Below are 23,476 nucleotides of genomic sequence, written 5' to 3'. Positions count from 1 at the left end.
CATGACTTAACCTTACAAATACAAGGTATTATTATTACTACTATTATTATCATTACTGCTACTACTACTACTACTATCATTATTACTATTACACAATAACTTTCAGGAAATATCTGTAGTGAATAAGGCATTTTTGTTTTTTATTTGTAAGTTTTTTAAATTTTATTTTATATTGGAGTTTAGTTGATTAAAAATGTTGTGTTAGTTTCAGGTGTACAGCAAAATGATTCACTTATACATATACATGTATCTATTCTTTTTTCAAATTCTTTTCCATTTAGGTTATTACAGAATATTGAGCAGAGTTCCCTGTGCTATACAGTAGGTCCTTGTTTGTTACCTATTTTAAATATAATAGTGTGTATATGTCAATCCCAAACCCCCAATTTAGCCCTGCCCCCCCCACTTTTCCCCTTTGGTAACCATAGGTTTGTTTTCTAAGTCTGTGAGTCTGTTTATGTTTTGTAAATAAGTTCATTTGTATCATTTTTTTAGATTCCACATATAAGCCGTATCATATGATATTTGTCTTTCTCTGTCTTACTTCACTTAGTATGATAATCTCCAGGTCCATCCATGTTGCTGCAACTGGTATTATTTCATTCTCTTTAATGGCTGAGTAATATTCTGTTGTATATATGTACATCATCTTCTTTAATCATTCATCTGTTTATGGACATTTAGGTTGCTTCCATGTCTTGGCTATTGGAAATAGTGCTGCAATGAACACTGGGCTGTATGTATCATTTTGAACCATCATTTTCTCCAGATATATGCTCAGGACTGGGATTGCTGGATCATATGGTAGCACTATTGGTTTTTTAAGGAACCTCCATATTGCTTTCCATAGTGGCTTTAGCAATTTACATTCCCACCAGCAGTGTAGGAGGGTTCCCTTTTTCTCCACACCCTCTCCAGCATTTATTGTTAGTAGACTTTTGATGATGGCCATTCTGACTGGTGTGAGGTCATATCTCATTGTAGTTTTGATTTGCTAATAATTAGTGATGTTGAGCATCTTTTCTTCTTTGAAGAAACATGTATTTAGGTCTTCTGCACATTTTTCGATTGGGTTTTTTTTTATATTGAGTTGCATGAGCTGTTTGTATATTTTGTAGATAAATCCCTTGTCAGTTGCATCATTTGCAAATATTTTCTCCCATTGTGTGGATTGTCTTTTCATTTTGTTTATGGTTTCCTTTGCTGTGCAAAAGCTTTTGAGTTTAATTGGGTCCCATTTGCTTATATTTGTTTTTATTTCCATTACTCTAGGAGACAGATCAGAAAAGATATTGCTGCAATTTATGTCAGAGAGTGTTCTTCATATGTTTTCCTCTAAGGGTTTTATAGTATACAGTCTTATATTTGGGTCTTTAATCAATTTTGAATTTATTTTTGTATATGGTGTTAAAGAATGTTCTATTTTATTCTTTTACATATAGCTGTCCAGTTTCCCCAGCACCAGTTACTGAAGAGACTGTCTTTTCTCCATTGTATAGTCTTGCTTCCTTTGTTGTAGATTGACCATAGCTGCCTGGGTTTCTATATTTCTCTTTTTGTGCCAGTACCATACTGTTTTGATGATTTGTAGCTTTGTATTGATAGCATAGTCTGAAGCCAGGGAGGCTGATTCCTCCAGCTCCATTTTTCTTTCTCAAGATTGCTTTGGCTATTCAAAGTCTTTTGTGTCTCATACAACTTTTAAGATTTTTTTGTTCTACTTCTGTAAAAAATGCCATTGATAGTTTGATAAGGATTTCATTGAATCTGTAGATTGCCTTGGGTAGTATAGTCACTTTGACGATATTGATTCTTCCAGTCCAAGAACATGGTATATCTTTCCATCTGTTTGTGTCATCTTTGATTTCTTTCATCAGCATCTTATAGTTTATTGAGTACAGGTCTTTTGCCTCCTTAGTTAAGTTTATTCCTAGGTAGTTTATTCTTTAGGGTGTGATGGTAAATGGAATTGTTTCCTTAATTTCTCTTTCTGATCTTTTATTGTTAATGTATAGGAATGCAACAGATTTCTGTGTATTCTTTTAGCTTTTGCTTGTCTGTAATGCTTTGGATTTCTCCATTGATTCTGAACAAGAGCCTTGCTGGGTAGAATATTCTTGGTTGTAGGTATTTCCCTTTCATAATTGTAAATATATAATGCCACTCCCTTTTGGCCTGCAGAGTTTCTGATGAAAAATCAGCTGATAGCCTTATGAGGATTCCTTTTTATGTTATTTGTTGTTTTCCCTTGTTGCTTTTAATAATTTTTCTTTGTATTTAATTTTTGTTAGTTTGATTACTATGTGTCTCGGTGTGTTCCTCCTTGGGTTTATCCTGTATCAGGATCCTGTACCCTGCATTTCCTGGACTTGGGTGACTCTTTCCTTTCCTGTGTTGGGGAAATTTTTGGCTATAATATCTTCAAATATTTTCTCAAGCCCTTTCCCTTTTTCTTCTTCTGTGAATGTTGGTGCATTTAACATTGTCCCAGAGGTCTCTGAGACTTTCATCATTGCTTTTCATTCTTTTTTCTTCTTTTAAATAAATAAATAAATAAATAAATAAATATAAATTTATTTATTTTTGGCTGCATTGGGTCTTCGTTGCTCTGTGCGGGCTTTCTCTAGTTGCAGAGAGTGGGGGCTACTATTCGTTGCAGTGCACGGGCTTCTCGTTGTGGTGGCTTCTCTTGTTGCAGAGCATGGGCTCTAGGCATGCAGGCTCAGTAGTTGTGGCTCACAGGCTCTAGAGCACAGGCTCAGTAGTTGTGGTGCACGGGCTTAGTTGCTCTGTGGAATGTGGGATCTTCCCAGACCAGGGCTCGAACCCGTGTTCCCTGCATTGGCAGGTGGATTCTTAACCACTACACCATGAGGGAAGTCCCCTTTTTTTTTTTTCTTTGTTCTGTGGCATTGATTTCCACCACTCTGTCTTCCAGTTCACTTATCTGTTCTTCTGCCTCAGTTATTCTGCTATTAATTCCTTCTAGTATATTTTTCATTTCAGTTATTATGTTGTTCATCTGTTTGTTTTTTTCTTTGTTCTTTAAATCTTCTATCTATCTCTGTTGAAAATTTTTTGCATCTTCGTGGTCTATACCTCCATTCTTCTTCTGAGGTTTTGGATCATTTACTATCATTACTCTGAATACTTTTTTCAGGGAGATTGCCTATCTCCTCTTCATTTAGTTGTTCTTGTGGGTTCTTCTCTTGTTCCTTTGTTTGCAACATATTTCTCTGTCATCTCATTTGTCTAACTGTTTGTGTATGTGGTCTCCTTCCCACAGGCTGCAGGATCATAGTTCCTCTTGCTTCTGCTGTCTGCCCCCTGGTGGATGAGGCTGGTCCAGGGGCTTGTGTAGCCATCCTGGTGGGAGGGGACTGGTGCCTGCCCTCAGGTGGGTAGAGCTGGCACTTGTCCCTCTGGTGGGCAGAGCCGTGTCAAGGGCTGTGTTTTGAGGTGGCTGTGAGCTCAGTATGTCTTTAGTCAGCCTGTCTTCTGATGGGTGAGGCTGTATTCCTATCTTGTTGGTTGTTTGGCCTGAGGATTTACAGCACTGGAGCCTGCAGGCTATTGGGTGAAGCCAGGTCTTTGTGGCATAATGGGGACTTCCCAGAGAGCTCACGCTGATCAGTACTACCTGGGACCTCTGCTACTGGTGCTCCCACAGTGAGCTACAGCTGACCTGGCCTCCCCAGAAGACCCTCCAAGACCCCTAGGTAGGTCTATCCCAGGTTCCTATGGAGGTACTGCTTTGTACTGGGCCCCAGTGCATGTGGGATCCTGTATGCCTTCCAGGAGTGGAGTTTCTGTTTCCCCCAGCCTTGCAGAACTCCTGCACTCAAGCCCCACTGGGTGTCAAGGCTAAATGCTCTGGGGGGTTCTTCCTCCAGATACCAGATGCTCAGACTGTCTTGGAGGGCTATTTTTATGTGGGAATGTCCCTGCGTAGCCTGCATTGGTTTAATATGTTTTGGTGTGAGAGCTGTTTTTATTATAGATGTCTGACACCTCTTTTCTCAGTGTATGCTGGTAGTTATCCCCTTGATACAGGAGGTGTGACTGGTGTTGTGGTGACCAGAGCCTGCCCTGCATATTTAGGGGGGACTCCCCTTTGCTCTGTGGTTGTCACCGCTCTGTTTGGATCAGGGTCTGCTCCCTAGTTGTTGGAATAGAGGCCCCCAGATCTGTTTCTTAGCTGTGTTTCTGATCTGTGGTGTGATGTAGACAGGATTGGAGCATTCCCACTGAGAGTGAAGCCACCGAGTATTCCTCCTCTGGAACTGTTCACCTGTAGGTGTGCTCTGTTTTGTCACCTTTCACCTGTTGTGGGAGCACTCAGATTACACTGTTATTGGCACTGCTGTCAGCCCCACCTTATCCATAGGTATGCCAGCAGTTGGCCCTGGTGTCTCTCAGGCATTGTTTTCACCAAGCCACCAGCACAGATCCACTGAAGTCAGGTCCCAAGATTGCAGTAATCATGGATCTGGACAGGCTATGGGCACTATGGAAGCATCTCAGACTCTGGCCTTGCCAACCCCCACATGTACCTGCCCACAAAGTCCACAGCTGCTAAAGCTTGACCCATCTTGGCTGTGGGAGCACTCATTGTCAGATCAGATGTTCTGCAGGTTCTGAGTTTACAAAGCCAGTCGCAGAGTGTAAATACACAGAGATTTCAGCTCTTCTCCCATCTCTCACGGCCCCTGGGGCTCAGCTATGGTTTCAGCCCCACCTCTGTTTGTCGGCCACCCACAGGCATCTGCTCCTGAAGCTGCCCCAGAGCACACAGGCCTACCCTGGCAGGAGGGGGTGGAGTGGGCGGCAGCCAGGGCCGTGAGAGCCTGCCCCAGCGGGAGCCCTTCCTAGTGCCTGGGGAGGCAGGGGCTGGTGCATGGGGAGAGAGGCTGCATAGGTGGCCTGCCCTTTGCACATCACTCAACAACGGCACTTCGCTTCTATGGCGATCTGGGCTTGCTTCACGAGCGTTCTCCATTGTGGAGCTCCTCATTCCCATCCCCTCAGACTGTCTTCTCACAGCCAACAGCAGTCCTTTCCACAGCTCTGCTCTCCAAATCCAACATTCTAGCACCCTGCCCCTGTATACACCAGTGGACACACCTCTCAGGCTTGGGCATGCAGGGCTGTGGCATGGATCATCTGTGTAGGTCTCACTCTGTCCAGCCTGCCTCAGGCCAGTTGCTGCACTCTCTTTCAAGCCCCCAAAGCTCCCCTCTGTCCCAGCTGATCTCTCCACCAGTAAGGGGGCTTCCCTGGACATGGGAAATTCTCCTGTCCTTCAGCTCCCCCCAAGGGGTGCAGGTCCTGTCCCACTTCTCCTCTTCCTTTTCCCTTCTTCTTTCTTTTATCTTACTCTGTTATGTGGGGATCTTTCTGGTCCTCTTAGTTGTCTGAGGTCCTCTGCTAGTGTTCAGCAGGTGCTCTGTGAGAACTGTTCCATTTGTAGATGTATTCTTTTTTTTTTTTTTTTTTTGCGGTATGCGGGCCTCTCACTGTTGTGGCCTCTCCCGTTGCAGAGCACAGGCTCCGGACGCGTAGGCTCAGCGGCCATGGCTCACGGGCCCAGCCGCTCCACGGCATGTGGGATCTTCCCAGACCGGGGCACGAACCCGCATCCCCTGCATCGGCAGGTGGTCTCTCAACCACTGCGCCACCAGGGAAGCCCTGTAGATGTATTCTTAATGCATTTGTGGGGAGAGTTGAACTTTACGTCCTCTTACTTCTCCACCATCTTGACTCCCCCTGTAATTTAATTTAAAATACCTTTAGTATAGATATAACTAGACATTATGATATTAAATGTATGTGTGATGGGTTAAACTACTTTTCAGGGGCACTCAGTGACCCTAATCAGAATTTCACACCCCACAGGAGGTCAGTTCTCATTTAATGAGAAAGGCCAGAGGTTTGTACAAGTATTTTAAACTATCCATATTTCAATTAGCATAATGATTGTTAGAAGCGAGTTGCCTGATGAAAGCAGTGCCAAGTTAATTAGCATAATGAAACTGGAAATGAGCTCCCATTTGTGAAATTGGGAGTATTCAAGATAGCATGAATTGGCTAAAGTATTTTAGAGATACTCTCCACGCTACACAGGAAAGATAGAATAAGACTGTAGGGAAACGTGTAGCTTATAACTTTAGGGATGTTGCTTGTGGCTTATTCTCAAAACAAGACTGTTGTAAAGTCGATTTCTCTATAAGGGAAATGTAGTCCCACCTCCAGAAAATGGTCAAGATACAAACCCCCTTCCTTGCAACTGTCCAGAACCTCCTCTTCTCCCTGCCTGATTAAATCAGCTTTAGCTGCCTCCACTTGTAAGCCCACAGTGAGATGCTCTCTTCTTTCTCAGGGTTGTCCCCACCTTTCATGGTCACTGTATGATGTGACAGGGATGGGGGGGGTCTCTGCCTGACCCAGAGGGAGCATCTCTGCCTCTGATAGATTCTAGCAAGAGTGTCCCCATCCACCTTTACACCTAGACCCAGTTTCACTTGCAGTACCCAGAATCATGCCAGAATCTATGCTAGGACACATACCCCTGCCCTCAAGGATTTTCAGTCTAATATGGGAACCTGAGGCTGGAGTGTGGTTAACTAGGTGGGAAAGTTGTAGAACAGACCAGCTTTTATAGAGCCTTTGGTCCTTGGATTCTTAGCTTTGTGTAGACTAAGTATTCTCACTTTTATTCTAGGGGAGCTGCAAAACCTTTGGAGGGCTTGAAGAGAAGGAATGATGGGATTTGATTTACCTTAGATGACTCCAGCCTCAGGTTCCCACCTCCAGATTTTTGAACTTCCTGTTTCCTCTACCTAGAATGCTTTTCCTCTAAGTCTTTCCAAGATTAGCTTATAATTATCTTTCACATCCAGACCTACATGAGAGACCTTCCCTGATACCAAATCTTAGGTATTTATCCAGCCACTTTCTATTACAGAATATACTTAAGTATTCTATTTTGAGATTCTTTTTCTTTTTGATTGTTTGCTGATTGATCCATTGATTGTACGTCTACTCCTTGTGGAAAGCAAAATCTAAGAGAGTAGGGGAGGCATCTGCCTCTTTCATTGGTCTTTCCTTAGCATCTGGAATACTGCCTTTCTCATAGTAGGCACTCAAGTCAATAATTGCTGATTGGATGAATAAAGGTGTCATTTTCATTTATCCAGACATCATTAAACTGTTAACAAGGAAGGTCTTGAATCACTTATTTCCTCATTATGCTTTGAAACAACCAAAGCCAGTTTCACCTACTCACAAAGCCTTGACAGATGCTTCTGGCCACATAGTATCTCTCATCTCCTACCAGTGTCTCTCACTGTGTTCCCACATAGCTAATCTCTGTTCCCGTCTCATATATTAACTAACTGTAATCTCTGTTCCCGTCTCATATATTAACTAACTCACTGAGCATACTTAAAAACTTCCAATCTGCTTGGAACAGAGTGCCAGAGACTACCATATTATTTGATGGGATTCACACAGGCTTTTAGCTAAATTTAAAAAACAAAAAACAGAGGAGGTGGAGACAAGATGGCGAAATAGAAGGATGTGAGCTCACTTCTTACGAAAACACCAAAATCATAACTAATTGCTGAACAACCATCGACAAAAAAATGCTGGAACCTACCAGAAAAGTTATCCTACATCCAAAGACAAAGAAGAAACCACAATGAGATGGTAGGAGGGGTGCAGTCATGACAAAATCAAATCCCATACAGCCAGGTGGGCAAGCCACAAACTGGAAAATAATTATACCACAGAAGTTCTCCCACAGGAGTGAAAGTTCAGAGCCCCACGCCAGGCTTGCCACCCTGGGAGTCTGACAATGGGAAGAGGAGCCCCCAGAGAATCTGGCTTTGAAGGCCAATGGGGTTTGCAGGAATTCCACAGGACTGGGGGGAAAAGAAACTCTCCTCTAGGAAGCCACACACAACACCTCATGTTCATTAGGACCCAGGGAAAAAAAAATCCAATGGCTTCATAAGAACCTGGGACAGACCTACCTGCAGGTATTGGAGGGTCTCCTGCAGAGGTGGGGGATGGATGTGGCTCACTGTGGGCACAAAGACACTGGTGGTGGCAGTTCTGGTGAGTACTCATTGGCGTGAGCCCTCCAGGAGGCTGCCGTTTTCTCACCAAGACCTGGACCCTCCCAACAGCCCATAGGTTCCAGTTCTGGGACACCTCAGGCAGAACAACCAAAAGGCCAGGAACACAGCCCCACCCATCAGCAGACAGGCTATTTAAAGTCTTCCTGAGCACACAGCAGCCAGCTAAACACACCCCCAGACAAGGCCCTGCCCACCAGGGGGACAAGATCCAGCTCCGCCCACCAGTGGAGATCATAAGAGACTACTACAAGCAACTATATGCCAATAAGATGGACAACCTAGAAAAAATGGACAAATTCTTAGAAAGGTACAACCTTCCAAGACTGAAACAGGAAGAAACAGAAAATACAAACAGACCAATCACAAGCACTGAAATTGAAACTATGATTAAAAAACACCCAACAAACAAAAGTCCAGGACCAGACAGCTTCACAGGCATATTCTATCAGAAATCTAGAGAAGAGGTAACAACTATCCTTCTGAAACTCTTCCAAAAATTTCTGAGCAAGGAACACTCCCACACTCATTTTACAAGGCCACAATCACCCTGATACCAAAATCAGACAAGAATACCACAAAAAAGAAAATTACAGGCCAATAACACTGATGAACATACATGCAAAAATCCGCAACAGAATACCAGCAGATGAAATCCAACAACACAGTAAAAGGATCATACACCCTGATCAAGTGGGATTTATCCTAGGGGTGCAAGGATTCTTCAACATATGCAAATCAATGTGATACACCACATTAACAAATTGAAGAATAAAAACCATATGATCATCTCAATAGATGGAGAAAAAGCTTTTAACAAAGTTCAACACACATTTATGATAAAAACTCTCCAGAAAGTGGGCCTAGAGGGACACTACCTCAACAAAATAAAGGCCATATATGACAAACCCATAGCTAACATCATGCTCAGTGGTAAAAATCTGAAAGCATTTCCTGTAAGATCAGGAACAGGAGAAGAATGTCCACTCTCACCACTTTTATTCAACATAGTTTTGGAAGTTCTAGCCACGGCTATCAGAGAAGAAAAAGAATTAAAAGGAATCCAAATTGGGAAAGAAGTAGTAAAACTGTCACTGTTTGCAGATAACATGATACTATACATAGAAAATCCTAAACATGTTAACAGAAAACTACTAGAGCTCATCAATGAATTTAGTAAAGTTGCTTGATACAAAATAAATGCACAGAAATCTGTTGCGTTCCTATACACTAACAATGAAAGATCAGAAAGAGAAATTAAGGAAACAATTCCATTTACCATCACATGAAAAAAATAAAATACCTAGGAATAAACCCATCAAAGAAGGCAAAAGACCTCTTCTCAGAAAACTATAAGATGTTGGGACTTCCCCAGTGTCACAGTAGTTGAGAATCCGCCTGCCAGTTCAGGGGACACGGATTCAATCCCTGGTCCGGGAAGATCCCACATGCCATGGAGCAACTATGCCCATGCGCCACAACTATTGAGCCTGTGCTCTAGAGCCTGCGAGCCACAACTACTGAGCCCACGTGCCACAACTACTGAAGCCCACGCCCCTAGAGCCCATGCTCTGCAACAAGAGAAGCCACCACAATGAGAAGCCTGCGCACTGCAACAAAGAGTAGCCCCTGCTCGCTGCAAATAGAGAAAGCCTGCACACAGCAACAAAGACCCAATGCAGCCAAAAATAAATAAATAAATAAATAAATTTATAAAAAAGAAAACTATATGATGTTGATGAAAGAAATCTAAGATAACACAAACAGATGGAAAGATAAGTCATGTTTTTGGATTGAAAGAATCAATATTGTCAAAATGACTATACTACCCAAAGCAATCTACAGATTCTATGCAATACCTATCAAATTACCAATGGCATTTTTCACAGAATTAGAACAAAAAATCTTAAAGTTTGGGGCTTCCCTGGTGGCGCAGTGGTTGAGAGTCTGCCTGCCGATGCAGGGGACACAGGTTTGTGCCCCAGTCCGGGAAGATCCCACATGCCGCAGAGTGGCTGGGCCCGTAAGCCATGGCCACTGAGCCTGCAAGTCTGGAGCCTGTGCTCCGCAACAGGAGAGGCCACAACAGTGAGAGGCCCGTGTACCACAAAAAAAAAAAAAAAAAAAAAAAATCTTAAAGTTTGTATGAGACACAAAAGACCCTGACTAGCCAAATCAATCTTGAGAAAGAAAAACGGAGCCAAAGGAACAGGCTCCCTGACTTTGGACTATACTACAAAGCTACAGTCATCAAAACAGTATGGTACTAACACAAAAACAGAAATATAGATCAATGGAACAGGATAAAGAGTGCAGAGATAAACCCACATACCTATGGTCAACTAATCTATGACAAAGGATGCAAGAATATACCGTGGAGAAAAGACAGTCTCTTCAGTAACTGGTGCTGGGAAAACTGGACAGCAACGTGTAAGAGAATGAAATTAGAACACTCTCTGACACCATACACAAAAATAAAATGTATTAAAGACCTAAATATAAAGCTGGATGGTATAAAACTCTTAGAGGAAAACAGGAAGAACACTCTCTGACATAAATTGCAGCAATATCTTTTTTGATCCACCTCCTAGGGTAATGAAAATAAAAGTAAAAATAAACAACTGGAACCTAATTAAACTTAACAGCTTTTGCACAGCAAAGGAAACCATAAACAAAATGAAAAGACAGCCTACAGAATGGGAGAAGATAGTTGCAAATGAAGCAACTGACAAGGGATTAATCTCCAAAATATACAAATAACTCATACAGCTTGTCAAAAAAACAAACAACTGAATCAAAAAATGGGCAGAAGATCTAAATAGACATTTCTCCAGAAAAGACATACACATGAACAAAACACACATGAAAAGATGCTCAACATCACTAATGATCAGACAAATGCAAATCTAAACTGCAGTGAGGTATCACCTCCCACCAGTCAGAATGGCCAACATCAAAAATTCTACAAACAATAAATGCTAGAGACGGTGTGAAGAAAAGGGAACCCTCCTACACTGTTGGTGGGAATGTAAATTGGTATAGCCACTATGGAAAATAGTATGGAGGTTCCTCAAAAAACTGAAAGTAGAGTTGCCATATTATCCAGCAGTCCCACTCTTGGGCACGTATCTTGTGAAAAGCATAATTCCAAAAGATACATGCACCCCAATGTTCGTCGCTGCACTATTTACAATAGCCAAGACATCAAAGCAACCTAAATGTCCATCAACAGAGGAGTGGATAAAGAAGTGGTACATATATACACAATGGAATATCACTCAGCCATAAAAAAAGAACAAAATAATTCCATTTGCAGCAACATGGATGGACCTAGAGATCGTCATACTGAGTGAAGTAAGTCAGACTGAGAAAGACAGCTATCATGATATCGCTTATGTGTGGAATCTAAAAAAATGGTACAATGAACTTATTTATGAAACAGAAATGAAGTCACAGATGTAGAAAACAAACTTACAGTTACCAGGGGGGAAAGAGGGAGGAGATAAATTGGGAGAACACGATTGACACATACACACTACTATATATAAAATAGATAACTAATAAGGACCTACTGTGTAGCACAGGAAACTCTACTCTGTGCTCTGTAATGGCCTATATGGGAAAAGAATCTAAAAAAAAGTGTGTATATTTATATGTATAACTGATTCACTTTACTATACACCTGAAACTAACACAACAATATAAATCAACTATACTCCAATAAAAAGTAAATAAATAAATTACAGACAACACAACAGAAGGTTATAGGAAAAAATTTAGAGAAATATTTAAAATGTGCATATGAACAAAAAGGTTGCATTTGGAATCATGGGTCAGCATAATTTTAATATTCCAAATTACACTTTCCAAGCTAAAAAAACATTACTTCCCATTTTGTATTCATGCTTTTTTTCCCTCCTATTGTTAAAAGAGGCTATTAATGCAAGAGACTCTGATTACTCTTAGCCCAACCGGGGGAAATGATACCTGTGTTTTATTTTGGAAGTTCTTTGGAAATTCCTGTTCCTGCTTAGGTTAGTCTCAGTTTTCCTTTGTGCTATTTAGGAAATCTTAAAAATAACTAGGACTTTAAAAGTATGAGTCTTCAAGCAAAGTTACATTCTAATAAGCAAAATCAGAAGTCCTTGGTTCAAATTCCATCTTTGCCACTTACTTGTTGTCTCCTCAAGGAGCCTCCCTCACATCTTTAAAGTGAGAGATTAGATCAGTGTTCTCCAGAAAGTATAAATTAGGTCTCCAGTGCTGAGCTAGGATTTACCACCCTGCCCTGGAGGTGGGGTGGGGAGGATGGTCAAAAGTGGTTTTAAGAAACACTGCTTTAAGCTAAGTGAAATGCTTGCTTAATTGCAGCTCTCTTCAAAGCCGTTAATATGCTAGTGGCCCTGACTCCCTAGAGGGCCAGATAGATAGATACTTCCTGAAAGATTTGAGTGTGCGCTGCCCTCCTCCTTTGGAATGCTAAACAAACAAACAAAAAATTAACAAATTATTAAAGAACTAAACAAAATTTTTATTGTCAGCATGATGATTATTTTGATACTAATTTAAAAGATAACATTTTTTCAGAAACAATTTTTTTTCTATTGATCCCTTTCTTTGTTGGTGCCCTAACCGCATGTTTAGTTTACTATGGGTAATCCAGTAGTGGGAGTATAGTGTGCAGATTTTCCACACTCTGGATCACAGAATCCCTCTTTTCACATGAAAATTTGTGAAGCTAATCTGTTAGAAATGACTCTGGGGAATATTGCATCCTTAGATCATCTTTAAGACTTCTTCCAGCCTAAAAATCTAGAATTCTAAGATGATGATTTGCCACTTTTTAATATATTCACTCTGCTTTTGGGGGGAGTAGGCACGGGGAGGATGGAGGATGAGAGTATTCAGAACGACTCTGTGATCTTAAATTTGGTCAAACTCTCAGTCTTCCAACCTTCACACTGACCTTAGAAGGCCTTTATCTCAACCCCAGTATTGTTGGTCTTTTTAATTCTTCGGGTCTTCTCTGTCTAACTGAACTGTCATGACACCAATTGCCTATAAATCGTCAGTACGGTAATGAGCAAATTATATGCCCTTGATTACCATCCTTACATGTCCTTTAAGCTTGTGAATAATAATATATTTCTATTTGAACAGTACTTTACAGTTTGCAAATGATTTTCATAATCATGCTCTCATTCACACAAATTTCTCTTTTTACATTGCAATTCATTTTATTTTTAAAATAGTCTCACTGCACAACTTAAAATGTTCTTGTTGCTCCTGATCACAGCCTTGACACTTTGAAAGCCTACTGTTTTTATGAATGCCAGTGCATGACATAAGCATTATGTAAATGTGCACTTTCACACTTCATTAGAACAGAGAAGGTGCACAGGAGTGAATTCAGTTCTATTAAACAGCAACACCTTTTCCCTTCAAACTTCAGCTAGCCATCATGAAAATGTAAAGTACAACCAGTTATTTCTCCTCATTTGTTTTCATGTAGCAACGAGATCACTTGAAGGATGAAACAAGTGATGGTAGGAGGATATTGGAAACATTTGTGTAAGGTTATAAAACTTGAAAGTAGCTCCAGCCTCACTCATAAATACGGATGCTTAGATATCAGCCCATGTGACACACCTGAGCAGTGAGGGGGTTCTGTGTCATGTAGTCCATTGACTAAGACAGCATTCACTGAGCAGCTCTGATGGAGATTCATGCTATATTAGGCATTTTCTGCTCAATGCACAATAATACCAGGGTAGAAGATGGGAGTGGGAGCAAAGAATAGACCAAAAAACAAACATAAAAACACACACAAAATGTTGTTCCCATAACAAGGTAGATTTTTAGAAGTAAATGGCGTAAACCTAAACTTTGCAAAGATGTACAGAGAGATCAAATATATACCATGGTTCCCATGACTACTACTACTAAAATTTCCCTTACTGTTGCTATTATGAAAATTTTGATTGCTTTTATTCTTAAAAGGAACCCCACTTTCTTGCATAACACAGAAATAATATGTATTTCTAGAGACTTAAACTCTTGGTTAAAAATGGAACTATTCACTCTATCAATGAGTTGCTTTCCTTACATGATTCTAGGAACAAATTACCCAGGTTTCTAACAGCTATAGCTGAGACATATGAGGGCTTTTTGCAAATTAGGAAAAGGAAACCCTCTGGGTTTCCTCAGAAACCTTCAGGCTAACTGTCAAAACATCCCAGGCTAGTTCAAAACATTGTTGAGGGCTTTTTGTGAATTTGAATAAGGGCCACTTGCTCAGAGCAAATGCAGCCCTGCACCAGAGTACACAGCTTGGGGAACAGACCATGGGCTAAAATCAGCCCCCAGGCACTCCTTCGGCCAAGCATCCTGTGCAGTGAAACACCTGGACAACTCTACCCAGCAACACTGAGGTTTCTTTACTAAATTAAGCAATTGGGCACCAGAAGAACCCACAGAACACTGAGGGAAGAAGGCTTCATCTAAATAGGACCTACAGATAGTTTGAAGCATCTTCATTTTAAAAGATACCCCTGAAATTCTTGAGCTAAATTCTGATCTGTGGGTGGAAGAGATAAGAGTAAAGATCAACCCACTATTAGCTCAGCCCTGCCATATAGATGGGGCAGAATCAGAAGAGATTATGTGGGCTGGGCTGGCAAAGTGACATATAATAAAAATAGCATTTGTCTTGTTAAACACCTACAGTGTGCCTACCAGTCTGCCAGACTCCTGGAGAGTAAAAAGAAGTAAAATATAGTCCCTGCTCTCAAAAATTTAAAACCTTGTTGAGATAGAGATGCAAGGAAGAAGAAAAGAAATTGGAAAGTGAACAAAACTACATTGCCCTCTTACCTGTCTTATTTACATAAGCCTTCTGCTTATGTGGATACACTTAATGAGCTCCGTGAGGTAACAAAGAATCAATTGCTGCAGATGTAAGCTCTTATATACAGGATGGATAAACAACAGGGTCCTACTGTATAGCACAGGGAAGTACATTCAATATCCTGTGATAAAGCACAATGGAAAAGAATATTAAAAAGAAGTATGTGTATATGTATATCTGAATCACTTTGATTTCTGCTGTGCAGAAATCAACACAACACTCTAAATCAACTATACTTCAATTAAAAAAAAACCATAAAACCCATTGCTGTATCCTGGGTACATAGTAGGGAATCACATATTGTTTGACTGAGTTTGTGATGAATCTCATGGGAGTTCTGAAAGGACAGAATTACTCAAGGAATTTCTGGGGGAACTAAAACATAAGCCAAGCATTGAAGAATACATTCCATGAACATAGGAAATATTGCTTGTCTAGATATATTTGTATATTTACAACTTTACAACTGAAAGATATTCTTGATCTATTGATCTAAACAAACTCCAGCTCAAATATATATTTGTGTGAAAGTGGCAGAATTTGACACTCTCCTAAGCCCAATGTGCTTTTATAACTGTTCTATTGAAAGAGCTTGGTAGCTTTTAAAGAGCGCTCACTGGAAAAGAGCACAGAAGGTGATTTCAGAGTTGTTTTGGTGTAATGACCCCTCTTATTCCATTGTTTTCACAGACCATAAACAAGACCGAATGAAGAATGTCCGTCTGAAACTCTGCCTTGAATGAAGAAACTTCATTGAACAAGAAGTTGGCTTCCAGTTTTGCACAGGCGTCAATGGAATGCTTTTTTTTTTTTTAATTTTCTACTTTACCCAATGAAAACAACGTGTTTTTATGTGCTGTGCAAGTGGTTCCTTCATGTGGTCTGACAGTTTATTTTTTCCATCATTCTTTTTAAAGAAAAAAAATATCCCAGAAGAGGACAACAAGCAAACAAGCAAACAAAGCAAAACATGGAAGGTTGACATTTATCTGGAAGAACATTTGAATTCAGAATTTATCTGAAGGTGTAGATAGATTTTTTTTTTTAATGGAAAATCTGATGTCAAGAGGTGGGCAAGCAGAAATGGAAACAAATTGTCTTCCTCAGTAATTAAGCTACTCTTTCTTTTTCCCTTCTTGTTTAAATCTAGTGGGTTGGTTTTTTTAATTTTTTTTTTTCTTAGAAATATTTAGGTAAGGTTTATCTTGAATCTTAATTGCCTTAATTTTAAGGACGTCAAAGGCTCTCGAGGCAAGCTCTCAACGTCTTGTTTAAAAAAGAAAGAATTGAAATATTGTGCCAGCTTTCACTGGTACAGAAGTTTAAGACTATGAGTTTTTAGGGTGAAAAAAAACTGTACAGTTTAAAAGAAAATGTTTTTCTTCATTTGAAGAAAATTTGTTGATAAAAGAAACCATGGCAACTGCAAGAATTGGGAAAATGCTGGGACTTCTGATGAACTTTGTCTTAAGTGTTGAATCATTCTAGAAGGCTAAAACATTTTACGGTAAAGTTATTAACGTTGGTTTCAAAACAACTGCATTAGAAATAATGCGTGTTTGGGGGGCAGAATGCAGATTTTTTTATTTCTGAAGCGTGATGGCTAGCAAAAGCTTTAGTGCTTTTTATCTGCAGTCTTTTTTATGAGCTTTACAAACTTTTTAGTCAGCTTTGCTTGTCACATTGCAAAACCTAGCTTAAGAGCATTAAAAAAAAAACAAGTAGATAGGAGCTTATGGTCAAAAAGTGAAAAAAAAAACAAAACACAAAAAAACAAAAAAAGCAATAGATAGAGAAATTGTTGACAATTTCTGTAGTCTTTCCTAGTCGTGATCAAATTCAGCCTATGGATGGCCTATTTTATACCAAAGATGAAGTGGCACCCTATTGCAGTCCAGAAGATAGAGGTTGTTTTTCTTTTCTTCTCTTTTCTTTTTTAAAATTTTATTTGACCTACATGGCCGGACCAGTTCTTACTTTGTTGTTTGTTTAAACTACCTTCCACTGGTGTTTTACATACTGCAAAAAAAAAAAAAGTTTTTATTTTAAATGTATTTTTGTTGATAGTAGAAGCTTGTTCCTGTGTGGTCAGCAATTTCAGCACCAAGAGTTCTGGATTCCAACCAATAGAGCCAAATGGCTTTAAATTCCATGTGCTTTTCTGGTTCCTTCCTAGCTCTCTTGAATTGTGAAGCCTGTGTTGATGGCCACCAATGAGCTAAAACACTTGTTTAACAGGTTGAAACTTCTTTATATGAATTTTGAACTCAAGATACTCCCTGAACTGGTCTGAAAGATCACCTGTCAAAAAAGCTCAGTGATGCTCTGTTGATTGGCTAGTGGTCTCCTGAAAAGGTCTCACTGTATTTGTAACAATAGTCTTCCTTCTAAATTCCCGCACTTCTATTTTGTCTTCTCGCCTCAGTCTTTGTCATCATCTACCGTGAATAGCCATCTTGACTCCGCAATTGGGGAGGGGATATCTTTTTTTTTTTTTTCTTTTTTGCCTCTTTTCATTGTATTTTCATATCCTGGTGTCATCAGAAGAAAGAGAAAATAGACTTTTTAATTTCAGTTTAGCTCCCTGAGGCAAATAGGACCAATAAGATTGAGGATTCTATTAGTGGAATTTAGGTAAGCTTTTAATGCTAGTTGACAATCAAGAAATTGTATGATTTATATGAATAAGAACCCAAATAATTAGATTTGATCAATTATTAAAGCCAAAGGTGATATATTTGCATTGAGAATGATGCAAAACATTGTCTAAAATGAATTAAATTGACTTACCAAACATCTCTGCATATTTGAGTCATGAAATCCATGTTCAACCTATACAGTTTTACCTGAAATGAAGGACAGTGGAACTTTGTTAACTGACCCATGTGCTAGAATGGCTTTCTAATGTATCATTAGAATCAATAGGTGAAATTCTTCTCACAAAGTCACAGGAACCTGTCTTAGTCCAGAAGGAAGAGGGTAATGCATACAGTGCACTGTAAAAGAAAACAGGGTAGGTGTTTAAAAACTAAAATATTAAAAAGTAAAGCATATTCCCATTAGGTCAACATGAGTAATGAGTTTGACTCATAAAAAAATAATCAATATTCTACTATTTATGACCTGTAAACAAAGGCCTAGTGTTGAAATAAATCCAATTCTCTTATTTGAAAAACCCCATGAATTGAAAGCTCATTATCTAGAGAGTGATTCCATATCTTTGTGGTCCAATTAGAGGCAAAAATATAGCTAAGGCAATGTAGCATGTGCTACGAAAAAGTTTCAACTGGTCACAGCCATCCTTATGATTTTCCATACTTTAGAGAGAATCCTAAATTTATACTTTCTTCTGTTCCATTTTTCAGCTTTTTTCTGTTCCATTTTTCAGCTTCTCATGTATTTTAAGGGTGGCACTTAAGTTTTCTCTTTGAGAAATGGGCCCCCAAGTTAGTGGGGGATGAACAAACCTGTATAGGAGCTGTGCTTTTTGTTTCTCTTTTTCAGTCTCTGAACTCTTTGTATAAATAAGGATTATCCTGGGCATAATTCATTTGAATATGAAATCAACATGCTTTCTTTTTCTTCTGTAAAAAAAGAAAACAAAACAAAACTTAATGTGATACAAAGAAAGTCTCATTTACACAATCAACAATGAGACTAAGAGGTAGCTACCATGTGGCTGATGAATGTGCCTAGGTAACTTCCTGTTTCTATTCAAAACTACTGCTTTATTTATACATTCAGCAACATTTTTTTCAACTATAAAATTTCAATAATCTCAATTTTTTTAAACCACTTCAGGCAAATTTTATCATTTTGCCTATGTCATTTTATGTGTCCATGTGTGCTTTGTGTTTGGATTTTTTATATTAGGCCATTCTATAAAATATTTTAAATCTAAAAGGAAAAAAAAGAAGGAAAAAGTGGCACATGTTCAAATTTACACATCATCTCACCTAAAAATTGTTTTTAAGAATCAAGTCTGGGGAAAAAATAAAAGCATCAACAGGTAAGCATTGTATGAAAAGTAAAACAAACTTTACTTTTCATACTTTACATTGTATGAAAAGTAAAACAAACCAAAACGTGTGTTCAGTACATACAGACATCAGAGTCCTAATTTAATCAGCAATATAGATTATGGTGACTTTAACCCAAATTAGGACTACAATCATTTTTTAAAGTATTCTGTTTCACAATACTTCAAGCATTTATTCAGATGTTTCCATTTTTCCTTTCAATTGTAATTGCCAAGACTTAGCCTAAATGTCAGGAAACAAACTAAAACCACAATCCAAATGGGATAAAAATCATCTCCTCCAAACTCTAGTTCCATGGTCAGTGGAGAAGTAGGTATTCTTTTAATAACGAGAAGGTATTGTCAGGAAGGAAGTCTGTATAGTGACTGGGAGCTCCTTAGAGCCTGGCCATGTCTTCTGAAGACATCACGAAACCTAGGTGAACTAAAGGTAATACTTGGAGGGTGGGCGCCTGTTTGTCTTTCAACACGGGCATGTCTTGAATATTGCAAGTCACATGCTATTCTAAAAATAATCTACCTGACTGCAGTTTGGTCAGGGTTAGTTTGTTTCCTTGGTAGATTTCAATCATTCAGATGTTGTTGCCATGCTTCACTTGAATCAATTCTCCTGTGACCTTAACATCTGCCACATTTGACAGCATATAAGACTCACTTCCATCCCTCTTAATGAAAAACTACATGGTGTTAAAAGCGTCTGTATCAGAGATGGAAAGCCCAGGGTAGGAGAAGGCTAGGTGGAGCAGGAAGTTTGCTGTACCTACAGAGTCCATCAACCCCTTGCAAAACTGTTTTATAATCATTTTCAGTCCATGTATGAGAAAATAAAAGTACTAAAAGTACTTAGTTTTTTTAACTTTATTTGAATAATTGGGGTGTCTATTATATATATATATACACACACACACACACACGCCCACCTATGAGTCTTTCACAGTGGCCTAAAATTCCAATTAATGAAAGTTGAGTTGTGATTATGACCTTTGCAGTCTTCTTTAAGGTTGAGAAAAAGTTTCAATGCACTGTCTAGACAGATGATAATCTTAGTAGGAGACTGAAAATACATTTGACAATTCAGTCTCATTCTTAATCTGAGTGCAGGAACCACTGCAAGATGAGCTGATCAGCCGAGAGAAATTTTTAAGTGGGTTTCAGTGATAAATGTTTTTATATGATATAAAACCAAATGAAAGTATAATATTTATGTAGGTGTATAACAACATTCAGCACATTGGAAGAATCACACTTCATAATCAAGTTTAAACATGTCATAGAGCCTTGATCTATATTCTCTTGTCCACAGTAGGGAGTAAGGATGAGATTTTGTTTTTCCATGTTGTGACTGGCATGCTTCAAACTTCTGAGCTTGCTGGGACTGACATCCCCTCATTCCAATTTGAGGGACTGACGGGCTTGAAAAAGGCTCGTTGATCCTGTGTATGCTACCCCTTCTGTGACAGAGTAATAATGGGATTTCATTAGTGAATCAATTTGTTTTGCAGATGACACCTACTGTGGCATTGGAAGACAGCTGAGTCTGACTCAAATTGAACATTTCTTACAAAATATTCTGAAACTTGAAATTGGTCCCTTAATCCAAGTGCTCTTGTTCATGGCTCTCCTCTGTGGAGTACATAGAGTTCAGGAAAGTACAAAAGCTAAGAACAAAAATCCCTGAGTGGCCCAAATGATCTATGTTGATGTAAGGCAGGGGAGCTCAGCCCAGATTGGTGATTTCTTTTATCTCTGGTTTTATACCTCATTACCTATGCTGTCACATAAAAAAGGATGGATGGCTTCTCCATATTTATTTCTTTGTATTTCTGGGAGGGAAAATAAACTTTTTAGAAAAGCGTCTTCTACGCAGAAGCTCTAAACTTGAAGCAGGGGTGAGATCGATCTTGGAGTCTGCAGGAAGACCCAACCACTAGGCCACTGGGTCATGCTTTTCTTCCACTGTATTCCCTCCAGTTAGTAACTGCCCTGAAGCCCCAGTCCTGCAGAAATACAATACTCCCAAATTTTGAAGGGCTAATCATCTACTTTGTGTACCTGTTTTGTCTTCTCTTTTCAACTATTAGGACTTGGGCTCTATTTCCTCCTATTAGCATTTCACCCTGAGGATGGAAAAAGAAACATTTGGAAATAATATTCAAATCTTTCTATTTTGTTCCTTAGGTATTCATTTATTGAAGCAGTTTGAAATCACTGGTAAAATTAATGTCAGTGCATTATATTCTGTGGGATTTTAATATCCATAATGTCCCTTTCCCATCCACCACAAACAATTGAGAGTTGGCTGTATTCTTGCAGAATATAAAGGAAAAAACTGTAGCAAAGAATTTGGCTTCCCTCAAAAGAAAGCTATTTTGGATTTGTTCACTATTGAAATTTGAACCAGTAGAACAGGTCAACTCAAAATTGAGTTATGGGAATATAGTAACAGCCCTTCGTTAAATATGCACTCTTATCCCTATCTTAAACCTTGGACCAAAAAATTGCAGTGTTTATTTTTTGACTTTGCATTACAGTATTAAGGCTTTAATGACCTTGACACTCCGGTGGATTTTTTTTAAAATAATTATTTCAAGTTTAAATAGTATCCAAAGTGTAATTTTAGGATTATACCGTGTATTTTAAACTCTCTGGTCTTACATTATTAAGAAAGATGCTCTGTCCTCCTCCCCAAAATATGTTATTTCTTCATATATAAAAAAGGAGTTATTCCATAGTTTTCAAGAACTATAAAAACTATTTCAAAAGAGACACTTGAAGAAGTTTTTACCATTCTGGGAATTATTGCTTCCATATAGTTAAAAAGAAGAATGTAATTGGAATCTTAATTTTAAAAATATATATGTAAAAGTGTACTTGCTATGAAATAGTTTCTAAAAAAGGAAAAGGGACACAGCTTCTTTTAAAACCCTTGTTTCAGGCCATATATGACTTCATCGAATTTCCAAAACATCATTCAATTTTGAATTTTATTTAAGAGCATTTTGTACTGCTGTCTCTGTCATGGAAAATTCTGTAATTCTACAGTGTTTCTGGCTTTATTTTTAATTTTTTCATCTGTACCACAGTCAAATTAGCTACCATTTTCCCCATTCCTTGGGCTTTCTGTAGATCAGTGGATGTTAGGTTTAAACTTCTGTTTTCTTTGATGAAGCTTTCAATAAAAAATGAAAATAAAATCAACCAAGTAGGGCCGTTGTGTTTTTCTTCACTCTACCAGAGATGGATTGAGGGAGGGCATAGTGGAAGGTACAGTGTCTGTATTTAATTGACTTCCTACAAAATTTCTCAAAAAAAGAACCATCCCTGGTAACAAAACGTGAGAGAAGAGGGACCACTGTATTCATGCAAGGGAGCCTGGAAAAGCCATTGTTTAGGAGCTTTGGGGGTATGGACCACTTAGGTGTCCCTAGGACCTCATACACTCTTCCCAATTTTTATGCTTAAGGATTCAGAGATCATCCACTTCCTGTCTAACACACATGCCCAACATCTACCAATAATGCTGTATTTAAAGGGGTGCTGACAAAGATAACTCTTTTAGCTGCAGTCCAACATTAGTAAAGTGAAAAGTAATATAGCTCAAACTTAATCTCAGAGGGTTTTTATTCTGGATTTTTTATAAAGGAGTGTCATTTACAATAAAGATGAAAAAGTCTCTCAGCTATCAAAAAGGCTGTCTTTTCGTTTAAATCCTTAGAAACGGAGCAGTCTTCTCTCCCAGGTTCTTTCTCCTGCCCTTAGGAAGTTGCAGGTTACTTCTGTTACAAAGTGGTCACCAGGTGGCACTGCTGTATTAGTCTCCAGATGATTCCAAACCCAAATTCCAGGTCTTAAGCAGCAGTAGTGTGAGGGATGGCTGTAATAGCAAAAGTCACAACTAATGAAGCTGAGCCTTTGCCAGAAAGTGTGTCAGGTGCTCCCACACTTGAGTTCACACAACCCCCACACACACGCTCTCAGGTGGGTCCTGCCATTGCCCGCATTTTCCAGATGAGGCTTGGAAAGTACGGCAACCCACCCATGGACCTACATCCTAGAAGGGCTAGAGTATGCTTCTCAAAACAGACTCAAAATCTCAACCCCTAGATTCTAAGGTTTTTTCTTCTGCGAGGGCTTTGAGAAATGCCAATGTGGAAGGCACCTTTTTTTTTTTTTTTGTCCCCAAAAGTTCATGTGACCTGAGATTTTGTGGTTTCTGTAGAAGAGGGCATTGGACAGTCATTCTGATCACTTGGTCACAATTCACATTTTCCATCCCAGAAATAACTTGCTATTTCCATCATCTCTGTGATTTGTTCTGGAAGGAAAGGACCTATTTAGCAAATAAGCATAACTTTTCATTGACTATTTCATTTAACAGTGCCCAGAACACGG

General features: G+C 39.1%; 1 protein-coding gene across 3 annotated transcripts in view; it reads left to right on the top strand.

The window, feature by feature from the left end:
• RBMS3 (RNA binding motif single stranded interacting protein 3) overlaps positions 1-22,282 on the top strand; it is a 724,151-nt gene extending 701,869 nt beyond the window's left edge. For all 3 annotated transcript variants that reach the window (XM_049715938.1, XM_004279675.4, XM_004279673.4), the window contains one exon: positions 15,736-22,282. In XM_049715938.1, the coding sequence (XP_049571895.1) occupies positions 15,736-15,742 (7 nt within the window). In that variant the 3' untranslated portion in view covers positions 15,743-22,282. The remainder of the gene's footprint in view (positions 1-15,735) is intronic.
• The last annotated feature ends 1,194 nt before the right edge of the window (positions 22,283-23,476 follow it).

Source organism: Orcinus orca, chromosome 10, assembly GCF_937001465.1.
Source record: "Orcinus orca chromosome 10, mOrcOrc1.1, whole genome shotgun sequence".
NCBI lineage: Eukaryota > Metazoa > Chordata > Mammalia > Artiodactyla > Delphinidae > Orcinus > Orcinus orca.
Note: the sequence above shows the minus strand (reverse complement) of the source record. Positions and strands in the feature narration are given on the sequence as shown.